General features: G+C 54.1%; 6 protein-coding genes across 6 annotated transcripts in view; 3 read left to right on the forward strand and 3 right to left on the reverse strand.

The window, feature by feature from the left end:
• The first annotated feature begins 501 nt into the window (after positions 1-501).
• Positions 502-1,844, forward strand: LOC113209169 (larval/pupal cuticle protein H1C-like). The gene is made up of 2 exons (XM_026426600.2): positions 502-604; positions 1,389-1,844. The coding sequence occupies exons 1-2, from the start codon at positions 593-595 to the stop codon at positions 1,662-1,664; spliced, it is 288 nt and encodes a 95-aa protein (XP_026282385.1). The 5' UTR covers positions 502-592; the 3' UTR covers positions 1,665-1,844.
• Positions 1,845-2,377: 533 nt separating this feature from the next.
• Positions 2,378-4,171, reverse strand: LOC113209092 (cuticle protein 38-like). Its single transcript, XM_026426476.1, has 3 exons — positions 4,088-4,171; positions 2,631-2,831; positions 2,378-2,547 (listed from the first exon to the last, which is right to left on the reverse strand). Exons 1-3 carry the CDS (start codon positions 4,097-4,099, stop codon positions 2,410-2,412), a joined length of 351 nt encoding a protein of 116 aa, XP_026282261.1. The 5' UTR covers positions 4,100-4,171; the 3' UTR covers positions 2,378-2,409.
• Positions 4,172-13,642: 9,471 nt separating this feature from the next.
• Positions 13,643-15,182, reverse strand: LOC113207918 (uncharacterized). Its single transcript, XM_026424718.2, has 3 exons — positions 15,097-15,182; positions 14,651-14,956; positions 13,643-13,902 (listed from the first exon to the last, which is right to left on the reverse strand). The coding sequence occupies exons 1-3, from the start codon at positions 15,106-15,108 to the stop codon at positions 13,753-13,755; spliced, it is 468 nt and encodes a 155-aa protein (XP_026280503.1). The 5' UTR covers positions 15,109-15,182; the 3' UTR covers positions 13,643-13,752.
• Positions 15,183-16,752: 1,570 nt separating this feature from the next.
• Positions 16,753-17,855, forward strand: LOC113206832 (uncharacterized). Its single transcript, XM_026423128.2, has 3 exons — positions 16,753-17,027; positions 17,103-17,200; positions 17,291-17,855. The coding sequence occupies exons 1-3, from the start codon at positions 16,947-16,949 to the stop codon at positions 17,616-17,618; spliced, it is 507 nt and encodes a 168-aa protein (XP_026278913.1). The 5' UTR covers positions 16,753-16,946; the 3' UTR covers positions 17,619-17,855.
• LOC113206746 (conserved oligomeric Golgi complex subunit 3) lies at positions 17,641-22,138 on the reverse strand. The gene is made up of 16 exons (XM_026423011.2): positions 21,959-22,138; positions 21,475-21,618; positions 21,274-21,393; positions 21,059-21,166; positions 20,811-20,978; positions 20,429-20,718; positions 20,115-20,336; positions 19,895-20,034; positions 19,654-19,814; positions 19,405-19,561; positions 19,110-19,285; positions 18,888-19,014; positions 18,590-18,801; positions 18,258-18,470; positions 17,962-18,131; positions 17,641-17,855 (listed from the first exon to the last, which is right to left on the reverse strand). The coding sequence occupies exons 1-15, from the start codon at positions 22,121-22,123 to the stop codon at positions 17,982-17,984; spliced, it is 2,553 nt and encodes an 850-aa protein (XP_026278796.2). The 5' UTR covers positions 22,124-22,138; the 3' UTR covers positions 17,641-17,855; positions 17,962-17,981.
• A 388-nt stretch (positions 22,139-22,526) lies between these two features.
• The window catches only part of LOC113205705 (netrin-1-like), a 43,535-nt gene continuing 42,149 nt past the window's right edge, over positions 22,527-23,912 (forward strand). The window contains exon 1 of the mRNA XM_026421462.2: positions 22,527-23,629. Within this exon, the coding sequence (XP_026277247.1) occupies positions 22,805-23,629 (825 nt within the window). The 5' untranslated portion in view covers positions 22,527-22,804. The remainder of the gene's footprint in view (positions 23,630-23,912) is intronic.

Raw genomic sequence — 23,912 nt, forward strand, 5'->3', positions numbered from 1 at the left:
GGGGGAAGGGGGGGGGTGGCTCCCTGTACGAACCAGGGTAAAGCTGCTGTGCAGATGCAAGCTCGGGCAGTTTTGCCAGTTGCCAGGGTGTCCGAGTCCAGAGGTAAAATAACCCAAGGGGCAATACGAGTAATCCGTTGGCCACGAGATCTTGCGGCAGTGCTGCAGCATGCAGCAGGTGTGTGCCCGCGAGGGGGTGAACCAGAGCGAGGTGGGAGGGGAGGGGGGCTGTCCGCGTTGACACGACGGCGAGATGCCATTAATTGCGACCCCGGCCCGGCGACGCCACCATATCCGACGGCACCAGTAGCGCACCGCGCCGGCGGGGGGAGAGGGGAGAGAGAGAGAATGGGCTTTCGGGAACTATCCGCGCCGGGGGCACGAGCCGACCTGCCTTGCCCCGACCAATCAGCGGGCCAGGACGACGATCACGTGGGTCGCGGCGCGTCCGCGTGTCTCTCGCGGTGCAGTGTGTAGTGTAGCAGGTGGGGCTGGATGTGCACTCCGCTGCAGTGTATTTAAGAGCAGATGGCGTCCGGCCAGAGTCAGTCGTCAGCCCCTGTCTGAACACAGCAACCCAACCCCAAGCACCATGATGAAGCTGGTGAGTACCAGTGCAGCGAGTGCAGTGCAGTGCCCGCCCAGTCCTGCGGCAGCCCGTCGTTCGTCGGAGTGTTAAAGTGGCTGTGCATCAGTGCGAGTGGAGTTGGTGGTGCATCAGGGCGCGAGTCGAGCGCCGAGCTGCTGAATACGTAATTGGTCGGCGTTGCGCCGGGGAGGTGGGCAGCCCAACAGGCGCGCCTGCCTCTGCGGCGGCCCACCCTCGCGGGCGTGTCGTGTGGACCAGGACCAGAGCCCTGCAGCGGGAGCGGGCGGTCGAAAGTGGTAGTGCGAGTGAGAAGCTCGCTCCGGGCCCTGGATCCCACTCACTCCCATTCGCTTTCGGACCCCAAGTGCCAAGTGGACAGCCGATGCCCGCCCGCTGCAGGGCTCTGGCTCTGAGGCGCCACAAGTGGACGGGAGTGTTTGAACCGAGGGGGAAATAACTCCGGTAATCATGTGTACACCTGCCTGGGAATCACCAGGATAAAAATTAATCGAAATCAACAGGAATCGCTTAAACTTAAGCGGGAGCTAACTAGTGGAACTGATACAAATTAGACGAAATCACTAGATAACCTAAGAAATGAATATCAATGGACGGGAATCACTGGGAATAAAGTTTTTCGGGAATCGTGTGTACACATCAAGAGAGAGTTATTGCCCACTCGGTTTGAACTGTTGCTACCCTCCTGCACCTGTCTTTCATCAGGGGAGGAAGTGCGAACACTCGTAGGAGAGAAGGCATCCGTGACGGCTGTTTCGCTACAACTGCGTTTACGTTGCAGGTTATCTTCGCCGCCGTCCTGGCCGTCGCCGCCGCCGCCCCTGGTGGTCTGTACGGCGGTTACGGAGACCTGGGCCTCGGCAGCATCGCCGTGGCACACGCCCCCGTCGCTGTCGCCCACGCCCCCGTCGCCGTAGCCCATGCTCCCGTCGCCACGTCGTACGCCAACGTGAACCTGGTCTCCCGCCCTGCCGTGGTGGCCGTCCAGCCCACTTACGTGAAGACCATCGCCACCCCCGCCATCCACGCCCCCATCTCTTACGGCCACGGCTGGTAATCTCTAGTCCAAATGGAAGTAGAGGAACGATGACAACTCTCAGTTCCTTACTCGACGCCGCCACAATCGACAAGATACTGTGAAACCACAATAAGTCATCGACATCAACATGTGCCACGACCGATAGATATACTTCAAGCTTTTCTCGTAAATTAAATTTTTATTTATAATTTTCTTCAACTTCGTTTCCACATTAATTATCCCATTTCTTTTAATTTCGAAAAAACAATACACCAGTCTGCTTCTAAAGCAAATAGTTTTGCACATGTCTGTCTGTCTGTCTGTATGGTCTGTCTGCCTGCCACTAGGAGGACGCTTCAAATTTTTAGGTAGGAAAAAAAACGGTAACCAAAAATTGTTGGAGTTATAGGCCGCGCAAGACGGAGTGTAGCTGGCAGCTCCGTTTGCCGGAGGGGAAGGCCTGCTTGTTCAAATGAATCCGGAAAATTTCTGGTTGTTCAAGAAGTGCGGTGGTGTAGTGGACCTTTCTTTGCTTTCGTCTTAATTATTTTTCTTTTTTCCTTTTGTTTGAATGAGTGTGTTGGTTGAATCCTTCGGTCATTCCGATTTCAGAATATTCTCCTACAGAAATACTTCGAAACCGTATTGAGTATGAAAGTGTTGTTGCAACCGTCTGTGCGACGAGCAAGCTGCGTGACTCGTATGAAACGAACGTGCAGAATGGAGCAGCTTATGGATTTATAGAGACAGTATAGCTTATCAGGGCGTCAGTTTATTCATGAGATCAGCGGTACAGGTGGTGGCCGTAGGCGTAGGGGGCGCTGTAGGCGAGGGGGGCGTGCGCGTAGGAGATAGCGGGGGCGTACTTGACGATGGGGGTGGCGTAGTGGACGGGGGCGATGGCGTATGCGGGCTTGTCGATCTGAAACATGGACAGAGAAGCGGTGAATCGTTAAATGTCGGGTGGCGTGCTTCCCCCCTCAACCTCACCCGAAATCTACTGACCTTGGTGAAGGACTGGTAGGAGGTGGCGACGGGGGCCTTGTAGACGACGGGCGCGTGGTAGGCGATAGGCGCGTGGTAGGCGACGGGCGCCACGTGGGCGATGGGTGCCTTGAGCACGGTCGAGGTGGTGTAGCCGTACGAGGAGATGGCGGGCTCCAAGTAGCCGGCCGAGGCCATGGCGACGGCAGCGCACAGGACGATCTGGACATAATCACAATAAATGACGATAAATTAAGCATAGGATCGTTTGTGCGCGGAAGGCCATACTCCCGGCGCGCACTCAGCACCCTGCCCAAGTCATCAATACCCTGTCGTTGTGCGGCCTTTGTATGCAAAGCGCGACGTGTCATTTGTCAGCCTTGCGTCACTAACCTACCAATCATCAGATCACACGTGTTTTATCGTTCTACGGGCGGGGTGGTTTCATCCGGACGCGGGCGTCGACGAGAAGTCTCTTGTGAGAAAGGGCAGCATGAGGGAGAGTGGGCAAATATAGAGGTTTACGGGGGGGGGGGGGGGGTCCTGCTTCCTCAGCCTAATGCAGTGTGGGTAGGCAACCCATCTGACACGCCTGCTTAGCATAACGCGGGGCCAACGGGCGTGGGCCAGCGGCTCCAGCGGCGGAGCGGTAGCGAATCCGCGGCGAAGACAAGTCCGACAAGATCCCCCCATCCTCCGGGTAGACGGTGACGGTGACAATACCGCGGCGGCTCGGCTCGGCGACCTTCTCGTCAGCGCGGCGGCAGGACACGGTAGGGCAGGCTAGAGAGACCACCGCGGGCGGCGCGTCGAGACGCGTCCTTCCCAAGGCCTCGCATCGAGGTATCGATGTGCAGCACTGCGAGGAGCGAATCGAATGGCCTGGAGCTCTGAAAGCTTGCCGGCCTGACTGGCGGCGGGACGCGGCGCGGCGGCCCTACATCGGAGTCAGGGGCAAGGACTGCGTCCGCACTGGAATGGACACACGGCCAGCGCGTCGCACGGCCAGCGCATCGCACGGCGATATCCATGGTGCCAAGAGGAAGGAGGAGCAGGGCGCCCCGGCGGCGACGAGGGCCGTCCCAGGACGACGGGAACGACACGAGCGTCGTTCCGAGATCGAACCGGCGGAGAATTACGGCCAGTTATCAAAGAACATGTCAGAGCGGTTAAAAGTTTAGAATAGAAATCTGAGGTCGTCCGACATTCTGCGATTGCCCGGAAGAGAGTCCAGGGATGGCCAGCTGCATAGCTGGCGTCGGACAACACACCACATCACTGGTGCACTTTACATAATTTGAGCGATTCACCCACTAAACACGATAGGGGAGGGGCACCCTTTCAAAACACACACACACACAACACACGAGTTTCTTCGGTCGCACACGCTCTTGGCCCTTGGTAATCCCTGTGGGCGCTGCTGCTGCACTTGATGTCGACGCCGTACTCGCGGCACGGTCCAGCCCAGGAGGACTCACCAGCTTGAACATGGTGGCTGTTTGGTGGCTCGGGTTGGGTCGGGCACTAGTCACTGCACTCACTGCGCTGGTGCTACAGGGACTGTGGATGGTCAGCCAGGGCGGCCCGCCGCTTATATACACCTCCCAGAATCACGAAAATAATGCAACCCGCGCCAGGAGGGGGGCGGCCGAGGGGGCGGCGCTGGCGGGGCAGAGGGGCACGCAGCTGCAGCCGCCCAAACGCCGCGGGGCCCCGCCCCGCCAGCAGCGCCGCCTTGCCCCACCCCGACGCGAGGCGCCGCCCTCCCTCGCGCCCCACGCTGCAGCAGACGGAGACCAAAACAACGGTGGGGCCCCCTGACTGTTTCCCACCAGGACCAGGACGAGACGGACGGGGACGGGTGATGCCGGCGAGCTTCTCCCCGCGCGGGCCCCGACCTTGCCCCTCGGGACGCCGCGGCGACAGAGGGGACAGCGCCGGGTGAGGAGCATCGCGAAAGGAAGCAAAAGGACGTGACAAGTTGCGGGCTCGCGGGTCAATGGGCGGGCAGCCGTTTCAAAACTTGGACATGGATTTGTATAGTTACTCCTTGCTCGAGGCCACCAGGGCAGCAACAGCAAAGTACGACGAGGTCTAAAATGTAATGGAAACTTAAAACAAAAAACAAGGGAGACTACAACTATTTCTGTGACACGGAATAAACTCGTTCTTTAACATAAATTAATTATCACACTTATTGTGGTAGGATCATCCCAAAGTGAGTCCGTCATCTGCCGTTCTGTTACGAAATTGGCATGTAAAGGCAATGCTATGGTCTCATAGCGCCTGATAGGCAGGCAACATTTTGACTACGATGCACGCGTGTAGTGCGGCGTGGCCTACCCTGAGTCTCGCAGGCGCTGAGCTCTCGTAATTTGCCGAATGATCGATCGAATAATACATGTGAAACGGATGCACTTTCTAGGCAGTAGTGCAGTATAAAGGATAAAACCGGTGAAGAACCTACACGGCGCGGGTAAACGCTGACTTTGGTAAGCGGCGTACAAGTAACCAAAAGTATAGCAAAAACATATTAATTATCGGATGGGTATATTTGACCTGGCAAGCCAAAAACAATAAAGTAATCAACGCCCGCTTGATATTTCAGCTGCATGGACGCGGCCATAAAACTCGCGTGCGCGATGCTATGGAAACCCACCCATTGGTGTTGAAACGGAGCCCTTTGGGGGTCGTGGAGGGCGTGGCGTAGCGTGGGGCGGGCATCGGCCGCCGTGCGTCTGTCTGTGCGTGCGCCGTGCGAAATGGGGCGCGCCCAGCCCCCCTTGCCCGGCTGACCCCAGCGCAGCGCCAGACCACTTCATTCCCCCGCGATTCGATCATCACGGCTCTGGGAGTCGAGGCACCGCGTGGCGTGGCGCGGCGGCGCGGCCGAGCGCACGACGGTGCAGCGCAGCGAGCCTCGAGCCGCGTCATCGAGAAGTCTTATGCGTTGTGTAAATGAGTCGCGGGATGACCTGCGGGACGACCCCGTACAGCCTCCCGTGTGTCATGTTCGGAATGTTCCACGAGTTGGACAGCAGTAGAAGACGGAGTGAGACATCGGGTCGAAGAGACGGAGGTGGTGGAGGGAGTGGAGGAGAGGGGCTCGTCCCGTGGCCTGACCTGCCGCAACGCTCGCGCCGCCGCCGCCGCCGCCCCGGTCGCGCCGCGGCGTCGCGGGAGACTTCGACGCCCGGCAGAACAATAGCCTCTTGTGTCCGGCAGTTAGGGTCGTTTACGCGCTGCGACGCCGCGCCCCGGCCCGGGGCCCCCTTGATACGGTACGGGCGTGGAGGCGGGAAGGTGAGGGCGCGGGACACAGCCGTCATAGCGACGCGGAGGGGAAGGCCGCGGCCCGACCGCCACTTCCTCGCGTGCATTACGTTCTTCTTCTTCTTCTTCCTCCCGACTCCTGAAGAGCGTGCGAGTGGCGGCTCTTCCATTCTGCATACACACACACACTCATACTCCCCAGCCCAGCTATAGCGACGGCCAGCCGGCCAGCGGCGGCCCACATCCAGGGCTGCTGTCATTCGAGTCAGGGACTCCTGATCGCCAGCATCGCATCGCCAGGCCGCTAAATGGCAGCGCCATAAACTGAAGGAGAGGAGGCTGCCGGGCGCTCCGCTACGCCTGGCGCGTCGCTTGGCGGCCCAGCCCTGCCGCAGCCCTGCCGCAGCCCTGCCGCAGCCCTTCTCGGCGCCGCGCATCACGCATCGGGAGTGGCTGTGTTCGCAGCGCCACACTCTGAAGGGGCGATGATTACGGACTGATACTCGAGCCGTCGCTGTGTCAACACCCTCGGCGGCGCATTCCTCGGAGGCCACGGCGCCGCCGGGCCGCTATGGCTCGATGGCTCTCTGGAGTGTCCGAGAGTGTCCGGCATACTCCACCCGCATCCCTCTGTGTGCAAATGGCGGCGGTAATGCGTTCCCACCCTCCGGCACCCCCGGGCCGGGCCGGGCAGGGCCGGGCCGGGCCGCAGTCCAGCGGCGCGGTCTCCTCATGCCAAGGGCGTGGGAGCGGCGGGGACAAACCAGGACCCGGCCGTGGCCCGCGGGGCACCGGCACGCCGGCGGCGCGGGACGGGCTCCCGGACACACCTCCTCGGCCCAGAGGACGCCGCCGCCGCCGCGCCGCCCCACCCATGGAGAGTGTGTGGGGAGGACGCCGCCGGCAAGGATACAACGCTGCGCCGCGCCGCGCGACGCTCGCTCCAGTCCATTCGGCTCGGGGCCAAAGGGAGCGGCGGCGCTGGACTTTTAGGGAGCTGGATATGCAATACACCTCCGCGTCCAGCTGCCCAGCCCAGCCTCTCTCTCTCTGCGGTGCCCTGCGGCGCCCTGCTGCGTCCTGCGTCCTGTTTTTGTTGTTTTGGCCCCGCGCGCGCGGCCGCCGCGGCCGTGTCGTTGGGCAAGGTCAGGGGCAGTGAGCTTCATTAGCCGGACGGCCAGAGGGGCGCCTCTTTTTCTGACCATTATTCATTTTTAGCCTTTTTATGTCGAGCAGAAGCAGAAAGGCGGAGGCAAAACAAGAAAATGACTCTCTGTGAACCAGCGCTGCGCCGGCAGGAGGCCGGAGTGCACCCGAAGTATCTGTCCCGCCTTTCGCGACGCGACGCGGCGTGGCGTCGCGTAGCGTGGCGTAGCGTGGCGTGGAGCGGCGGTGAGAGGCCGCCCAGGAATGTGTGGGTGCCTGTCGGCCATTAGCGCTATCGGCGAGGAGCCGCCGACCGCCGGACAAATTGTTCTTGTTTCAGCTTCTTATTGTCGCTTGCAGATAACGATTATGTTGCCTTATTACGACACGACGGGTCGGTGGGAACACAATTTTTATCTCCTTCGTATATTGCCTTCTCTTTTCTATCTGAGCGTGTCTCTCTCTCCCTCCATCCCTCCTTGCGTATCTGTGTCGCTGCGTCTGAAAATCTGCCTGTCTCGCGCCTCGCAGTATCACACCATCTTGATGTCGGGTGGCTGGAGCAGATCACGTTGCTCACCTCAGAGCGGGTTAGGCTCGGACCAATGGTCAGCCGAACCGTGTCCACTGCTGCCTGCACACAAGCCCACAGGGGAAACAACGCAGCTCATGTTGGAGGAAAGGAATTTGCATCACTGATGTATTTTCTACATTCTGGCGGGTCCAAGCTTAACGCACAGCGCGCACGGCACACGCCGTTGTGAAACAGCGAAATAATTATCTCCCGGGCCTCCTTCTGCGTTTGGATCAGAATGCTATCCATTTTCGGCCGGATTGTGGTCAGTAGCGGCGCGGAGGGGGCAAAGGAGGCCGCGCTTATGTTTGCACTGCAAAAGTAAAGGCGGCACTGAAGTGGGGCACTCCCTGCGATAGTGAAGACAGGAATTGTAAAGCCCCGAGTAGTCAAAGCCCTCTATTTTTCTGCGGCAGAAAAGGATCTTTTTTTACTGCCTTTTGTAGAGTCGCCATGAAACGTCGTGCCGAAGGTGTCAAAGTGAGTGCGTGCATTTCGTCACTTGCGGGTAATCGGTCTCCATACGTCACAGACCCGGCGGCCCGCACTCATTCGGGAGTGACGAGAGTGACGGGCCCCTCACCAGAAGTGGTGCACTCACTCGGCGGCGCACGAAAGGAAAACAACCCGCCGGCGGCCGCGGGCCGGCTGCATTTGCGCGGCGTGCTGCGACGCGGGGGGCGGCCGTGGCCCTTGGGCTGGACGCTGGCCCTCAAGGCCGGGCCCGGCGCGCCGTGCCGCGCGCCGCGCACCGCGCCGAACCACCAAGGCTCCTCTGATTACCGAAGGGATTGGCTAACCAGGTGGTGCTGTCTGCCCTGCATCACGGCGGCCCGCCGCGAGCCAACGGGCGGACCTGGAGCACCCGCTGGCCAATCGGGCAGACCCGGAGCACCCACCGGCCAACGGGCGGGCCTGGAGCACCCGGAGCCAACGGGCGGACCTGGAGCACCCGGAGCCAACGGGCGGACCTGGAGCACCCGCCGGCCAACCTGCGAACCTGGAGCTAGGCTGGAGCACCCACCGGCCGACGGGTGGGCCTGGAGCACCCGCCGACCAACGGGCGGACCTGGAGCACCCGCCGGTAAACGGGCGGACCTGGGGTGGAGGACCGACACGTCCACGGTAAATAGGTCCACAGCAGTTTGGACGTAAATGAAGCGCTTTGCGGAAATACGTCCAATGATTTGGACGTAAATAGACGTCTGCGATTAATACGTCCACAGTGTGGATGTACTCTCGGTCCGTGTGAGGCTGGTGAAAATACCTCCACAAAATCTGGCGCTACTTGTCGCCGCTGTGATTCACATCCTCCCTCAGGAGTGACCAAACCAACCAAAGAATAAACTACACTGATAAACTAAGTGATCAACTCTTCAACACTTGAAAGTGCGCAACAGAGTTGTCGTGCTTGTGCTATTGCAAGTGTTAAAGAGTTGGACAATTTTTGTTTATCGGTGAATGAAAATCACCATTTTCTCGACCGCGACTGTGTAGAGCGCGACATGAGAGGCAATTACCCTGCGGTAACTGTATGAAAATGCTGTAACTTTTTCAGGGGTGGGGACGTCCTACTCTTAGTGCGTATTCCTTGAGTTTTCAGAGTATCACCTGCGTCACTTGCACTTGAGTGTGTAGGACTTTTGTCCCACTCTTGCAAGTGTCGTACTGTTGGATTTTCAGAGTGAGGGCAAAACGTGATCCGTTATGGTGTAAATAAGAGGAGACAAGTGACAAAATAATTTGTGGAGCTATTTTCACCAGCCTCACAAGTACATCCACACTGTGGACGTAACAAACACATGTGCTAATTTACGTCCAAATCATTGGATGTAAATTTGTGGATGTGTTTTCACAACGCGCAAATTCTGTGGACGGATTTACTGAGGACGTGTCGGTCCCGCCCCGACCTGGAGCGCCCGTCGGGTAGGCAACCTCACCGACCGCAACGCACCGGTGCGCGCGAGCTGCCTAGCGCCCAGGCGCTCCCGTCCGAAAAAGCAGCGCGCAGTGCGGTAAGGAAGAAGCACCGCAGTAGTAGTTTATCGCGTGTGCCTTCCGAGTGAAAGGAAATAAACAGTCTCCGCGTCGTTGCGAAACTTTGGCCGCCAAACACGTGGTGGCGCTGCTGCTGCTGCTGCTGCTGCTGCTGCTGCTGCTGCTGCTTTCGTCCAGTAGTAGTGCGCCGTATGCTAATCCCTCGGGTGCCGTTTCCTCGCGCGGTGCCGCCGCCTCCGCGGCCGCTGGCCGCTGCAGCCGCTGGCCGCTGCAGCCGCCGAACGCCGCTCTAACGCGCCGGAGACACGCACATTTCCCTTCTGTTTACTCTGCCCGCGCCGCCCGCGCCCAGGTCGCGGAATAAGGCCACGCCCCGCGCAGGAGTTTGGCGTTAATTGGCGGAGCTGTGGGTCGGGCTGTTGCGGCGCGCGAGGTGGCCGGCGGCGGCGGCGGCTCCGCCCGCCGAAATACATACCTCCTCTGAGCTGCAGCTGGCGCGTGCCATGTGGCGCGACCATATCCCACACACACGCGCCCGCACGCACGCACGCACGCAGCGGGACTCGCACGATGTCAGCACGCGCACGCACGCACGCTCACAACGCACACATTACAGCTGCAAGACTTAACCGGGCCGTTTTCCCACAGCCCAGGCTATATACAACACAAGCCGCCTCTCTGGTGCTCGTGCCGCTGTGGCGGCGCGGTGGGTCGCGCGCGGCGCAGTTTTCCGAAAAAGAGATAATAACATTATGACACTATGTAAAGTAGCTGGCGGCCCAGGCCGCGCACGCACATAGCAGCAGAATGTGACCGAGCAGCAGTGTAGTGCGACGGTGCGGCCGAACAAACAGCTAGGTTATCCACCACCGGCCTCCCCGCCGCGCCCCGCGCACGAGCCGAGCGGCGCGAGCCTTGGCGAAGACGCCTCGTGAAAGGGAAGCACGCAGGGCCGGCACAACACACCGAGCCAAGCGGAGCCAAGGGCGGACGCGGATATTTATCGCATTTTGATTATTTTCACCTTCTTCTGATTCGCCTTCCTCCCGTATCGCTCCCCACCCGCGAGCACGCGTGCGACGGGTGTGGGCTGGGCGGACTACATGACAGCCTGCAGGAGGGGAGCTCTCTACAAAGCGTCTCTGTCTGAAGCGGCCTGCGCTTGTTTGATTCATTTCAATTTTCAGTTTTGCTTGCGCATCTTCACCCGGCGCGTCTCTGCAGGGTTATGAGAGACAGTAGCAGTCAGCGTCCACCAGGAGGACAGAACGGGTCCCCGCCAGGCCGGGCCATCCCGCGGCCATGAGCGCTGTCACAGCCACAGCCGAGCGCTTGCTCGCTTGCTCTGTTTCCCGCGGTGTCCGGCCGAGTTCTACAGCGGGGCGGGGCGCGAGGCTCTTCGCAGCGTCCCCGCGCCGCACCACGCTGCCCGCCCCCACCTCCTCCCGCACTGCTAGCGTCCTCCCGCTCCCGCTCGGCGCTCGGTGAAAACAAGCAGTATTTTGTGCTGCTAACTGGACAGGGCCGGGCCGGGCCGGCCACGCCGAGCAGCGCGTCGTCGCGGTCGTGCTGCGTGCCGTCCTTCTACGCGGCTAATGGATGCAAACGCAGCCGTGCGGCCCAGGCCGCGCCGCGCATAGCCTTTCCAACGCTTGCTTAATTCTGGTGCGTATGAAGGCTGCCCCTCCCTGCCCCGCACGAGCTGGACACTCTAGGCGGCCGACAACAACGGGAAGCCCCGCTTCAGCAGACTGGACGGAGGAAGCCGAGCCGTCGAGATGCGGCGGGGGGATAGCGGCTACTCCTAGACCCGACGGGGAACACGACGTGGTGGATGAGGAAAAGGAGACGCAAGTGTTGAGGGGCGAGGCTCGTCCTTAACTGGCCATGGGCTTCCCAAAAAGTGCGCCAAGCTGCGCCAGGATGTGTGCTACGTGCCGCGAGCCACCCGGCGGCGGCGGCGGCATTGCGGGCACCGCGCCCCTGCGTGGCCGCCACGTAACAGCATGTGTGTGCGTGGTGGGGGCGAGCTGCTCGACGCGAGGCTCGACGTGCAGCATGTGTCGGCGTGACGCTGCGCCCGGCGGCGGCCTTGCGTGGCCTTGGGCTCGCGGCCGGGGGCCTTGGCCTTGGCGCGGCGGCAGCGTCCTTGGAGGGGGAGCCCCGCCGCTGCCCCGCAGCCCCGAGCTCGTCGTGTCCACGCTCTCTGCATAATGCTCGAACGCCGCGCTCTCGTTACCGGTGCATTCACACAATATCCCCGCGTCACTCCCGCGGCGGCGGCGCCGTGCTTCTCATCAGTCGGTCGCCCGCCTCGCGTTGCGCCTATCTCGCCCACCAGGTAACTTGGCGCGCCCGAAAATTCAAGGACGCTGCCGGTCGGGGGATTATTTGAGTGGTAATTGGCTCCGCTACTCTCGGCTCGGCGCTGCGCAGCGCGGTGGTGGTCCCTTTGGTCCGAGAGCTATACGTCACGCCATCTGGACCGGGTGCAGGTGCGGGGTGTGACTGGGGGGCGGCGGCGGCGGCCCCCAGTCACACCACAACAACAACAAGGCGGGCTGCGCCGTGACACACATGCATGACCACCATTTTAGGAAGGCCATCTCTTGCTATCGAGTGATCATACCTGGAGATGAGGAGGTGAAGGAAGGAAGGGGGTGGGGGTAATACGGAGCTGCGCCGTGGGTCAGCGGCGGCAGGGCGCGTCGCGCGCGCGCGCGCAGACATATACCATCGCATCACATTCCGCGCGATCACGATCAAGAACGTCGATCGTCACGAGGGGGTAAAGAGGGGGGGGGGGGGGGGGTGGAGAGGCAAACGGTGCCTCCCGAGGACAGTGTCATCAGAGCGCAGCATCTGTCCGCGCCGAGCTCCTCTGCGCCGCGGGGGGAGGGGATGAGACTATTCGCCTTGCCCTCTCTTGTTGTATGGTCCCGTCGGCGGCGAACTTCAAGTTCACTGCAGAGAAGTGCCCGTAACAAGGTAAATCTTCAGGTGGGTAACAAACAATGGAGCAGATAAAAATAAAGAAATTACACTTTAAATTTGTCCATATTGCGAGATGCATGACTAATGGAAAATTCGTATATTTGGAAAAAGTAAAAATTTGTGCAGCAGGATGAGATACAAATTTGGCACTAGTGCTCAGGGTTAATAATGTTACAGTATGTGCAAATAGACGCATATTGCAATGACAATAAGTGTCTCTTGTCAAGTGAAATCGTCCTGACTTAACAACCGACCCAACTTTTTAAACTGGAAAGACTTAATGATTCGGATTAATTTTAACTATAATTTTAATGTCGGTTAAGAACGTGCAGGCGAAGGTTGGTGTTATTATTATTCTTTCATTGTTTTCGTTTCTTAAGGCACGACGCAGGATATAAACCGCCCGCCGCCCCGCTCCCCGCGCGCTTCCAGTACAGCAGAAGTGGCAGAGAAGCGAGGCAGAGTGCTGTTGCCCCGCGGGCCGCGCGGCACGGCAGGGCAGGGCAGGGCGGTGCGGCAGGTGTTCCACATACACGCCCCGCCGAGTGCCCTTGGCTGCACAGCGCGCCGGCTAGGCCCCTAACTAGCGCGCCTCGGCACGCCTCGCCCTGCCTCCCCATCACCTCCTCGGTGTGCTGCTGGCGAGCTCATTGATTTGAGACGCCGCGCTCAAGGCGTGTGCGCTGCGCGCATACCGCACACACGAGCCATGTCCATCCCGGCCGGCGCTGCTCCTAACGCGACCCATTGTCACTCGAGCGGGGCGCGGTGCAGCAGCAGAGCCGGCGATAGAGCGATAAGCAGCCGCGAGGCACAACACACTCAGCGCGCGGACACTCAAAGTTGCGCAGCCAGCGGCGGCAACGGGAGGTCCATGTCAGCTACGAGCAGCAAGCCCGACACCTCCTGCTCGGCGGGCTCCGCGGTGTGGTGCCATCATGGCTCTTGCAGAAACTTGTTGGCTTGGCGCCGGCGGCGGGGCGGGGCCAGCTGTGTGACTGTGACGGGAGGAAGGGTGCACAAAATCACGAAAACATTCAGGTTCTTTTTGTCTTTGGCAGTAGCCAAACTTGCGTGTCGTTTGTTTTTATTGACTTTGTCTTTCACACAGGCGGGCGGGACGTTGTCGACGAAGGGCGTGGGGGACGGGGGGCAGGACTAGTGCAGGTAGTGGGGGTAGTGGGGGCTGTAGAGGGGCAGCGAGTGCAGCGGCAGCGGGTGCAGCGGTGGGTGCAGCGGCAGAGGGTGCAGCGGCGGGTGCAGCGGCAGGGGCTTCAGCACGGTGATGGGGTACACGGGCCGGTCCACCTGTGAGCAAAGAGCGAGTGTAATGTGACGGCCATCGAGGTCTTCGTCTCCTTCAGCTACTTGTCACTCATTGTCAAATTGATTATTTTTATTACTTTTCATCCAAACTGAGGCTTTTAACACCATGAGTCATATCCTTTAATGAGCACTCTTAGTTCCTTACAATAAAACAGTCTTCATATTACGAAGGATTGGTTTTGTAGCGTACAAAGGATCTGGAACCACCATATTATGAACGGATTTTCTTCGTATTACAAAGAGCACCACGTTGTTAACTGCCGAGCCCTTCGTACGTCGTAATACAAAAGATTTGTTTGTATTGCGAAGGTGCAAACTCCTTTGTACTTTACAAAGAGCAGTTCTTTGGGAGAAACTTACAGTGTGGTTCACCTAAGCAGAGGAAGATGAGTAGCTGGTAACGTCCCTGATTGATCAAGAATTTCCAGATACAAGCGGGTGTGGAAGTAAATGCTCGACCAATCAGAAACCTTTAGGCTCTGCTAACTAATCTTCTTCCTATGTTAGCTAAACCGGTGGGTGTACTACGCCGGACTTTTATTTTTGTAATACTGTACCGCATGCAGATGTGCGGACGGTTTGCATATTCGCACGGGGCATAAGGCGCGCAGTGGTGAGAGTTGGAAGGCAAGCCTGTCCGCACGCCTGCGTGCGGTACAGTATAACCAAAATGAAAATCCGACTTACAACACCTATCCCTGTGAAAACAGCATCGTTGACATGGTCTCACCTTGTGGAAGCTCTGGTAGGAGGTGCTGATGGGCTTGACAATGACGGGCGGTGGCAGGTGCACGGGCAGGGGGTGGTGGTAGGGCAGCGGGTGCGGCAGTGGCAGCGGGTGGTGGTAGGGCAGCGGGTGGTGGTAGGGCAGTGGGTGCGGCACGACCAGGGGCTTGCTGACCACGGCGGTGTGGTACCCGTAGGACACGACGGGAGCGTGCACGGGCAGCGGCACCGGCCCGTGGAGGTAGCCCGCCCGGGCGCCGGCGGCCGCCAGCAGCACCAGCAGCAGCAGCGGCGCCAACCGCGAGGTGGGCTGCAGCACAGGCGCCCAAAGCATGCGTCAGTGACCACAGTGTGGCCACCGCCTTCCAGTGTGGCGATACAAAGTTAGGCGCTGGCAAAGTAAGTTGCCGTCCCGGAGCCGGGGGAGACGGCGCGCCGAAGGAGACTCACCGCGGAGTTCATGATGTCCAGTCGATGTCGCCACCAGAGTCAGAGACACCCGTGCTGCTGCCTCGGATTGCCTGGTCTGCAGCATGGGGACCCGACCTTTGAGCTTATATATGGACGCCATGCACATGCAAGTCGGTGCAGCAGCGACGGCTGCAGGCAGGCTCCCTGTCCCTTCACCCTCCGCCTCCCTGCACGCTCCGCGCCACCCATCCCGCCCCGCGACCGAACTCCCTCACCCCCCTCTCCACGCTCATCCTCATCCCTTGATCTATTTCCCTCCCACTCCGATCCGATGGTCAGCTGAAGGCTTCGTTCGCACGGGCATCCCAGAGGCGAAGACAATGGGGGCCTATACCAGCTCAAATGCACCATGTGAGAATAGGGGATACAATACAAATGAGGCATTTTCTGGTAAGAAAACGACAGAACGTCATCCGTTTATCGGAAATTGTCGTCTTTTAAACTGTTTTACCAGACAATTTATAAAGAGTGGTATAAAACAAGGATAGATCACGGTGGTGAGGGTGATACGGATCCACGGATCCTGTGGATGAGGGCCTGCTCGGGCTTGCCGACGGGCTTCGAAGTAGTGGAGTACTCTACAGAAACATGACCACAAAATTTAATCGTCAAACAAGCACACTCACGTGTGGAACACGTGGTGTCAAGTAAGATATCACATACAGAATATCATCACAAGGAACGGCTGATTCTACTTTTATCGAGTCAACAGCAGGTCGATGATTTAAAACCACTAACAGTTTTATTCTCGTTGAGACAATGTAAGTCTAGGAGGATCAGGGATCAGCGCTGAATGAGAATCCGGGAGACTCCAGCCACTACCCTACACCATTACTCGGTGCAGAAGAATGAGACAGGACGAGTTATGTTTCCGTTTTCCGTTGCCCGTTGCCTGTGAACCAGGTGTGTCCAGGCGACATGGTAGTACGTTGGGTTGCCTATGCACCGGCTGCAGGAGCTGGCCCAGGGCTGGTGGCGGGGTAGGTGTAGCCATGGTAGCTCCCCCACCACTACCCCGCCAGCAGCGCCCCGCGCCCGCAGCCCCTGCAGCCAGTGCATAGGCAACCCAACGTACTGCCATTTGCAATCACGCAGCACTGGGGCGCATTCGTACACCCGGCACTGTTGGTATACTTTCCGGAAATCGTATTACCGTAGTCCATTTTAATCAGGGGAGATGTCTGTATACCGTGTTATTATTCGACTTTTTGTATACAATAATAACACAAAGTGAAAAGGGTATATACAGGCGCAACAAACGTTTTCCGGCATAAGAAAACGTTAAGTGCTTTACGTTCTGGCTGACCGTGCCACCTTCGGCCTAGGCCGACGGCTCCACACAGCTGTTTGGCGGGTTGGCATACCCAGCACTTTGCAGGCGTTATCGTTACCGTAGTCCTATGCTACGAGCCTGTGAACTTGTTCCGGAATGGTTCACTTTCTGTGTACGTAGACGGAATCAGGGAGTCAGGGCCCACATCTAGATTTTTTTTTACCATGGTTTCATCTGGTTTCATTGGATTTCTTCGACCAACAGTGCCAACAACAGTCGTCACCGATTTTTCATCCAGTGGTTGTGGTCTTGTAGTCTCGCGTCGAGGAGCGTGCGGGTTCATCGCGCACCTGTCGTGTGAATAATGCGCTGTCGTTTTGTAAACAAACAGACAAATGTCTTCGTGTTCAACATAACCTAAACTTTTTAACACATTTAGTTTACATTTTGTTTTGACGAGCAGTTTTTTCGACATAAACTTCCTTACGTCTCTGAGTATAAAAGAAGTTCAGATTTGGTCACTCGATAGTTTTGTTTCTTAATTTCATCTTCTAATATGACTAAGACGAAGTCCAAAGGTGGTGGCAAACTTTTCCAGGGTAAAGAAAATTTCCAGCGAATGAATTTCTTATATCAGGTATGACTTGGGATTTTCATTTATCTAGTTTAGTATAATAACCTCTGTGTTATCTTGAATTGACTTCATTTTCAGGCTGCTCATGTCGTGGCCCAATGCAACATAAACGGTGACTTAGCTGCGTACTATGGGAACTCTATGTTGTCAACAGCCCAGAAATCAGTTCTTAAAATGTGAGTTTATTCCAAATATTCTTATAAAGTTCCTTTAAATTTTTGAAATAAATAACTAATTTGACTCAACCTCAACATTTCTTGTTGCAGTGAGCCTGATGTTAAGAGAGATTTGTGTAAAGGGTGTGGCAACTTACTAAAACCAGGCTTTAGTGCTAAAGTTCGTTTACGATCTGAAAATCTCATATGGACCTGCCTACTGTGTGGTACTATTAAGAGGTACCCAACCAAACGAGGATATAAGTTATGGATTGAACAGAAGGAGGCTTGCCTTGACATGATAGAGATTTCAAACAGTTCTGAAGAGGTGAAAGAGAGGGAAGTCAAAGTAACAGGTTCTGCAATGTCTGATTCCCAGATTAAACAACAAAAAGAAGAGAGTAAAAAACCTAGTGATATAACAATAGGCAATAGATAACTACAGTAATTAACAATGCATCTCAATAATATTAATATTTATTATATGTTTATCAAAACTTTTATCACAATTTTGAAGACCATGAACAATATTGTGTTGGAAGTAACAGTTAAATGTAAAATAGTTGCAACAATTAACATTGTAATAAAGTGATCTATACTGCATTATAACCAGTTTATACCCTGGAATAAGGAGACAATATTTTTGTTTAAAAGCTTTTGCAAAATGCACAAATTCCTGAAAGCATACAAATTATTGATTATAGAATAGTATACAACCAGTATTGTGAATTGGATGAAGCACTCAAACTCGTAAAATTAGAAACAAGAAGCGCGATACTTACAAAATAAAGTTAAGCTAGGGTCATGATCCAGCAGCTATTAAAGATGCAGAAGACAACATTACTTGAACCTGTTCTGGAGTAGGACAAGCCACTACCATCATATCCTCTGCTGAATATCCCTCACTGATCAAATGCTGCTGCAGGATTGCAAAGTGACTGACCACATTATTCTGGAAATAAATAAAATAAAGGGTGAATAGACAATAAGTTCACAGAGATTATTATTATCAAGTTTAATTAAGTAATTGGTATATCAATCACTCGGAATAATAATGGTGGTTGCAGAAACCGCCTACCTTGATAGGTCTGTATAATATAGCCTCTGTATCTTTATTGGCAAGGTACAATTGCATACTGCGCTGTAAGGCAGGGAGAACAGTCTTCATAAGTTTCTGAGTTTCACGAACAACAGATCCAATCGCTTCTGGCAAAGCAAACTGTTGCTGCCTTAACTTGACATCTTTAAGCTTATCTCCTTCCTCTGTTTTCATTTTAAGGAATGACTGCACCTGTTTGAATAAGAGCACTAGGGCATTAGACTTGGAATTTCACTATGTGCACACATTCTCAAAGTTTGAAAAGCTTTATGCATGTTTCATGCTATGCAATTAGATCTTAAATACTTTACCTGTGCTAAAAGGTGTTGTAATGGGCCGACAAGAGCAGATGTCGCACTTGCTATGAACTTCTCACAAGTTGTTTTCAATCTTAGGTCTACATCTCTTCTACTATCAATAAGTTGCTCTCGAACTGCTGGTGTGCCATCAAGAAGGAACTCAAGCAATGCATTGTTTGCATTCAGAGATAGCAATTGTCTTCTCCTCTGAAGAAGCCCAAATGCTATTAAGGAAAAATTAAAGATTATTTTAATGCAAGCATCTCAGATATTTGATGGATGAATCTATAAACAAAGAAACAAAACCTACCAGCTGTTTTTACTTTGCTAAAATCTAGACTAGTTTCTCGAATAGTGAAATCAACCTGAAATGGAGCTATTTGCTCCCTCAGAATTAAGAGGTGCTTTACTTCAAACAGTTCTCCATCCATAGCAGTCTAAAAGAAAAATCACCAAATAGATTTAAAATTATGATACAACATTATAGAGGGAGATTCATTTCAGGTATGAATTTTCTCTTTACTATACTTACTTTTCTTTGGGATATAGCTTCAGCAGCTGCTGTCACACTCTGCATACACATACTAAGGGCTTCTTGTGAAAGCCCTTGAAAAATAGGTCTTTCCACGCAACGGTAAAGCCGAGATAAGCAGACTAGGGTCCGGCGAACTGTTGGGTACCACATGCCATGTAGGTCGGCGGGTGAATCTAAAAGAATATGTCAGAAGATGTTTTAACTAGAAATCATATCCAAGATTATGTTTTCTTCCTTTTGATATGCTTTATGCTTCAAACACGGCCTCTTGGTGCTTTATTAAAACACTTACTTCCAGTTCGAGAACGAGGCTGCTCAACAGCATGATTTATGTTTGCTACTTCTTGAGAAGTGGCAGAACCAACTGAGGCCAGTGAAGAACGAGAATCGGATCGACGTAATTTTCCTGATTGTTGTGACTGTTGCTCAGCTATTGACTGTGCTATACTCTAAAAAAAGATTAAAAATAAATAAAATAGTTTTAGACGATAAGTATTGATTTACAGAAGAAATTTGAGCAATACAGTAATATCTTGGTTACCTCCATCATCTCAAGTTTTTCTGGATAAGCAAGATCACCTGGAGCTGGCTTGTAATTCAATATATCTGATTGAAGGTAAAGATGAGCACGGAAAACTAATCTCTCTTGCACATCCTGCAGCAGTTGCCAAACAACTCGACCAAACGCCTCCAATGGTCCAGCTGAAACAAAGTGCAACACTGACTGTAATATGCAAATTTGCTGTAAGTTTAAATTTTTAAAAAATCTCTAATCTTCTTACGATTTGCTGGCACATGTTCTTCAAGCATTTCTACTCGTAATATTGAGCAGATTTCAGCCAAAGTTTCCAAATGGTTTATGTGAATGATAGCTGGTCGTAAAACATCATACAAACTTGTGCACAACCCTTCCAGGTAGTCCCTAAAAGAGAAAATCAATGTTATGCTTTGAGCATCTTAACAATAATATTCTTGATCATGGAGAAAATGGTTAGCTCTTACGTTAACTGGGCTTGAACCTGGGTTCTGAAAAATTCAGCAAATAGTCTATGCTCATCCTGGCAAATATGCAATAAGAATGCACAACCAGATCGAACCATTGTGCAATGGTCCCCTTTATGCCGTTGAGACAATTCTCTAACTGCACTGCACACACTGGACCACAAAAGTTGGTGGCGCTGTTCTACATAGCATGCCTGGCAATCAACAAGAAGTTGCTCATACCTAAAACCAAAATTAAAGAACAGTATTAGTTGCGAATTTTTACCAAGGCAACTTAAAAGAACTGGTAGCATAATCTATAAAACAATACCTACCCACTTTTGGCCACCTTCTCAACTCTTTCTTCAATGTGACCTAAGACTGCTCTTATTCTTGGGGCACAGGCCTGGAATTTTCCATAACATCTAGCAAAATCGGAATCTGCTGCTGGAATGATACTACCTCCAGACGCGGCAAAGCTATCAGAGGAAGAAACTGGGGCAGCGAGGCATTGCTGAGTAGCAGTTTGCATTATTTGTGTGACATATGACCTCACAAGCGCAACAGCTCTAGATTGACAATGGTGCAGCTTGGCTAAATATACTCTTGACTCTTTAAAGTTTTCCTGTTTTGTTAATCAAACATCAATAATTTATAATCTAGTACCACAAAAATTACTAAAAAGAAAAAGAAAAGTCTAATAACTTAAGGCCTTACATGTGTTGCCATATATTCAATGCATTCATCGAGTCGGTCCAAACACTCTTTGAATACTGTGCTGTTGATACTGAGAGTTGGAGATTCCAGTCGCTGTGAAATTCTATCAAGAGATCTGAAATATTGTAGTCTCCTTTCCACTTCAGAATGAACTGAACTAAGCTTCATCTGCAAGAAATAAGTCAGAATAAATTGAAAGTTTGCATTTTCTCCGAGAGGAAAACCTTGTATCAGTGTTAAATTAATACCTGGTCAGCAAGCAACTGCTCACTAACTTGATGCAAAGAGTTTGTACTGTTTGCAACTGTCTGATGCTGTTTGCTTAGTTGAGAAAGATCTTTCAGACATGCTTCCACCTCCAAAGAGAAAAGTAGGTTAACACAATATAATTTTAAAAGAGTAGAAGATAAATAGCTGATAGAACAGAACAGAAATGTAGCCGTTCATTGGTTTATTTGCTAACCTGATTGTATAGTTCATCACATTCTTGTCTTCTAAGAGTCATCTGCTGCAAATAGCTGATGAATACAGCATTGGTTTGATCTTCAAGTTGCTCTTCAACACTGGAGTGCCATTCCAGAAACTAAACTCAGATTGAACACAGTGTCTTGTATGAGTGAGTAAACCAGTGTTTTAATATGAATAAATATACATAACTACTTACATCATGGGTGGTTGAAATATTTTTTGGTCTAAGAGGGAATACCGATTTTTCTGAAGATAAATTAGTATTTGAAATACTTTCTTTTTCCTTTTCATCTTCAGAATTATCTTTTATGTCTAGTGCAGCCAAATTTCCCTCGGGTAACTGTTGAAGTAAAATTCAAATAAACACAGAGTATAGTGAGATAAATAATTTGAAAAATTTAAATTATTTGAGTGAAAGTGTATTCATGGAAAGTCGAACAAGAAAACTTAAACAAAGTAATTGCTTTGGTTAACGAATGAAAAATGACAGGTGAACATTTTTTAAAACGGTAATGGCGATAAAAGTTGAGAAAAATTCAACGAAAAAATAAAATTGTGACAATTTTAAAACGTAAAGTAAGAAGACATGAGTGTAAGTTTACTTCAAAACAAATATTTAGTTTGATAAACAGAGAAACATAACCTGATCTGGAATGTAACTGAATGGGCTCTAGACTTACATTTGTAGGAACACTCCGGACACTGACTTCTTCAGATATTTCATAGATGGCATTTCTTTGTGACAAACTTAAAGGTGCCAAAGAATTTTCCGATTGTTCCCATTCCAGCAATTTATTTTGAATTTGACGTACGGCCGTATTCGCCACGTCGGCCATGATTGTCATGCGGTTGTCCTGTCAATATGAGAATCTTGTAGATCGGAAAGCCGCGGTGGGAAATTCAAATAACACTAAAGACGACCTCACTTTTTGATTTCCAGCACTTGCAAACATAGCCGGTCGGGTGGTTGACGATCGAAGTGAATTGGAACTTCCCCGTGGATGCCTACGAGATGTGGTGCCAGGAGACGGGGGATAGACGGCGGTGACACCGCGGCTCTTGGATGGTGGGCGGCTGGAGCTCGCGCCCCTGCCTGGAGCCGGGCCGGGAGGAGGTGGACCAGGACCCTGTGCCTGCGGGCCCTGCGGGGTGCGCCCCGCCGCCCTCCGCTCCGCCCCTCCTCTACCACCCCGCCGCGCCGCTACGCGCTGCCACCGCCGCCACCCTCTCGCGGCGAGCGCGGGCGGAGCGCTCCGGTCGCGCGCCAGTCCAGTTTCAGTCCGCAGCCGGGAGCCGAGCCGATTCCAGACGGAGAGATCACGTACCGGAAACCCGACGCGACGCGCAACACGCACGAACCGGCGCCGGCGCGAGCACGGCGAGCGACGCGAACGCACGCGCGAGCCCAGTGTGTGACGGCAGTGCGTGACGAGCCGTGCCGAACGGTGTGACGGTGTGCCGCAGCGTGCGGTGCCATGTGAGCAGTGAGTTTGAAAGCAGGTGCCCGTCCCCGCGGTCCCCGCGCGATGGCCCGCGTGCCCGCTGTGTTGCTGGTGGCGGTGGCCGCGTCCCTGACGCCCCTGGCCTGGGCTGCGCCGCCTGACAACTTCCTCAAGATGTTCCCGGCCATCTCGAGCGCGCCCCCGGACCCTTGCTACGACGAGCAGCAGTCGCAACAGCCCAAGCGCTGCATGCCCGACTTCGTGAACGCGGCCTTCGGCAAGCCGGTGGAGGCGTCGTCGACCTGCGGCATGTCGGGGCCCGTGCGCTACTGTGACAGCACTCCGGATGGGGCGGCCTCGGCGCCGTCGACATCCACGCCGAACGCCAACGCGCTGTGCCACATTTGTGACGACACTAACCCCAAGCGGCGATACCCGGCCTCCTTCCTAACCGACCTCAACAACCTCTCGAACGTGACGTGCTGGCGGTCCGAGCCGCAGCCGCCGCCCGCGTCCAGCTCCGCGCCGCCGGACAACGTGAGCCTCACGCTCAGCCTGGGCAAGAAGTACGAGCTGACGTACGTCAGCCTGCAGTTCTGCCCACGCGCCGTCAAGCCCGACTCGCTGGCCATCTACAAGTCCATGGACTACGGCAAGACGTGGCAGCCGTGGCACTTCTACTCGTCGCAGTGCCGCCGCGTGTACGGCCGGCCCAACCGCGCCACCATCACTCGCGCCAACGAGCAGGAGGCCCTGTGCACCGACGGGAGCTCGATGGCCTCCAGGATCGCATTCAGCACACTCGAGGGCCGGCCGTCCGCCGCGGACTTTGACTACTCACCAGTGCTGCAGGATTGGGTTACCGCCACCGACGTCAAGGTCGTCTTCAACCGCCTCTACTTCCCTAAGGTGAGTCACATTTACACATACTTTTGGTGCAAACCATGGCTTCAGCCAAGATTGAAACCACCTGATATCTTAACAAGTGTCACAAGTGTAACAAGTGATATCTTAACAAGTCAGTCCATAATTCAAGAAAGTAGTCAGTCTAGTCACCCGAAATCTCGGTCGGCTTAGGTTTGATGACCTACGACGGGATCTCTGATTTGTATATCTACGAAAATATATCAACAAATATACACATTGGCATATGAGAACGCAGCATAATCTCTTTCACGCACCTTATACTCAA

Source organism: Frankliniella occidentalis, unplaced genomic scaffold, assembly GCF_000697945.3.
Source record: "Frankliniella occidentalis isolate FOCC.00 unplaced genomic scaffold, Focc_3.1 Scaffold169, whole genome shotgun sequence".
NCBI lineage: Eukaryota > Metazoa > Arthropoda > Insecta > Thysanoptera > Thripidae > Frankliniella > Frankliniella occidentalis.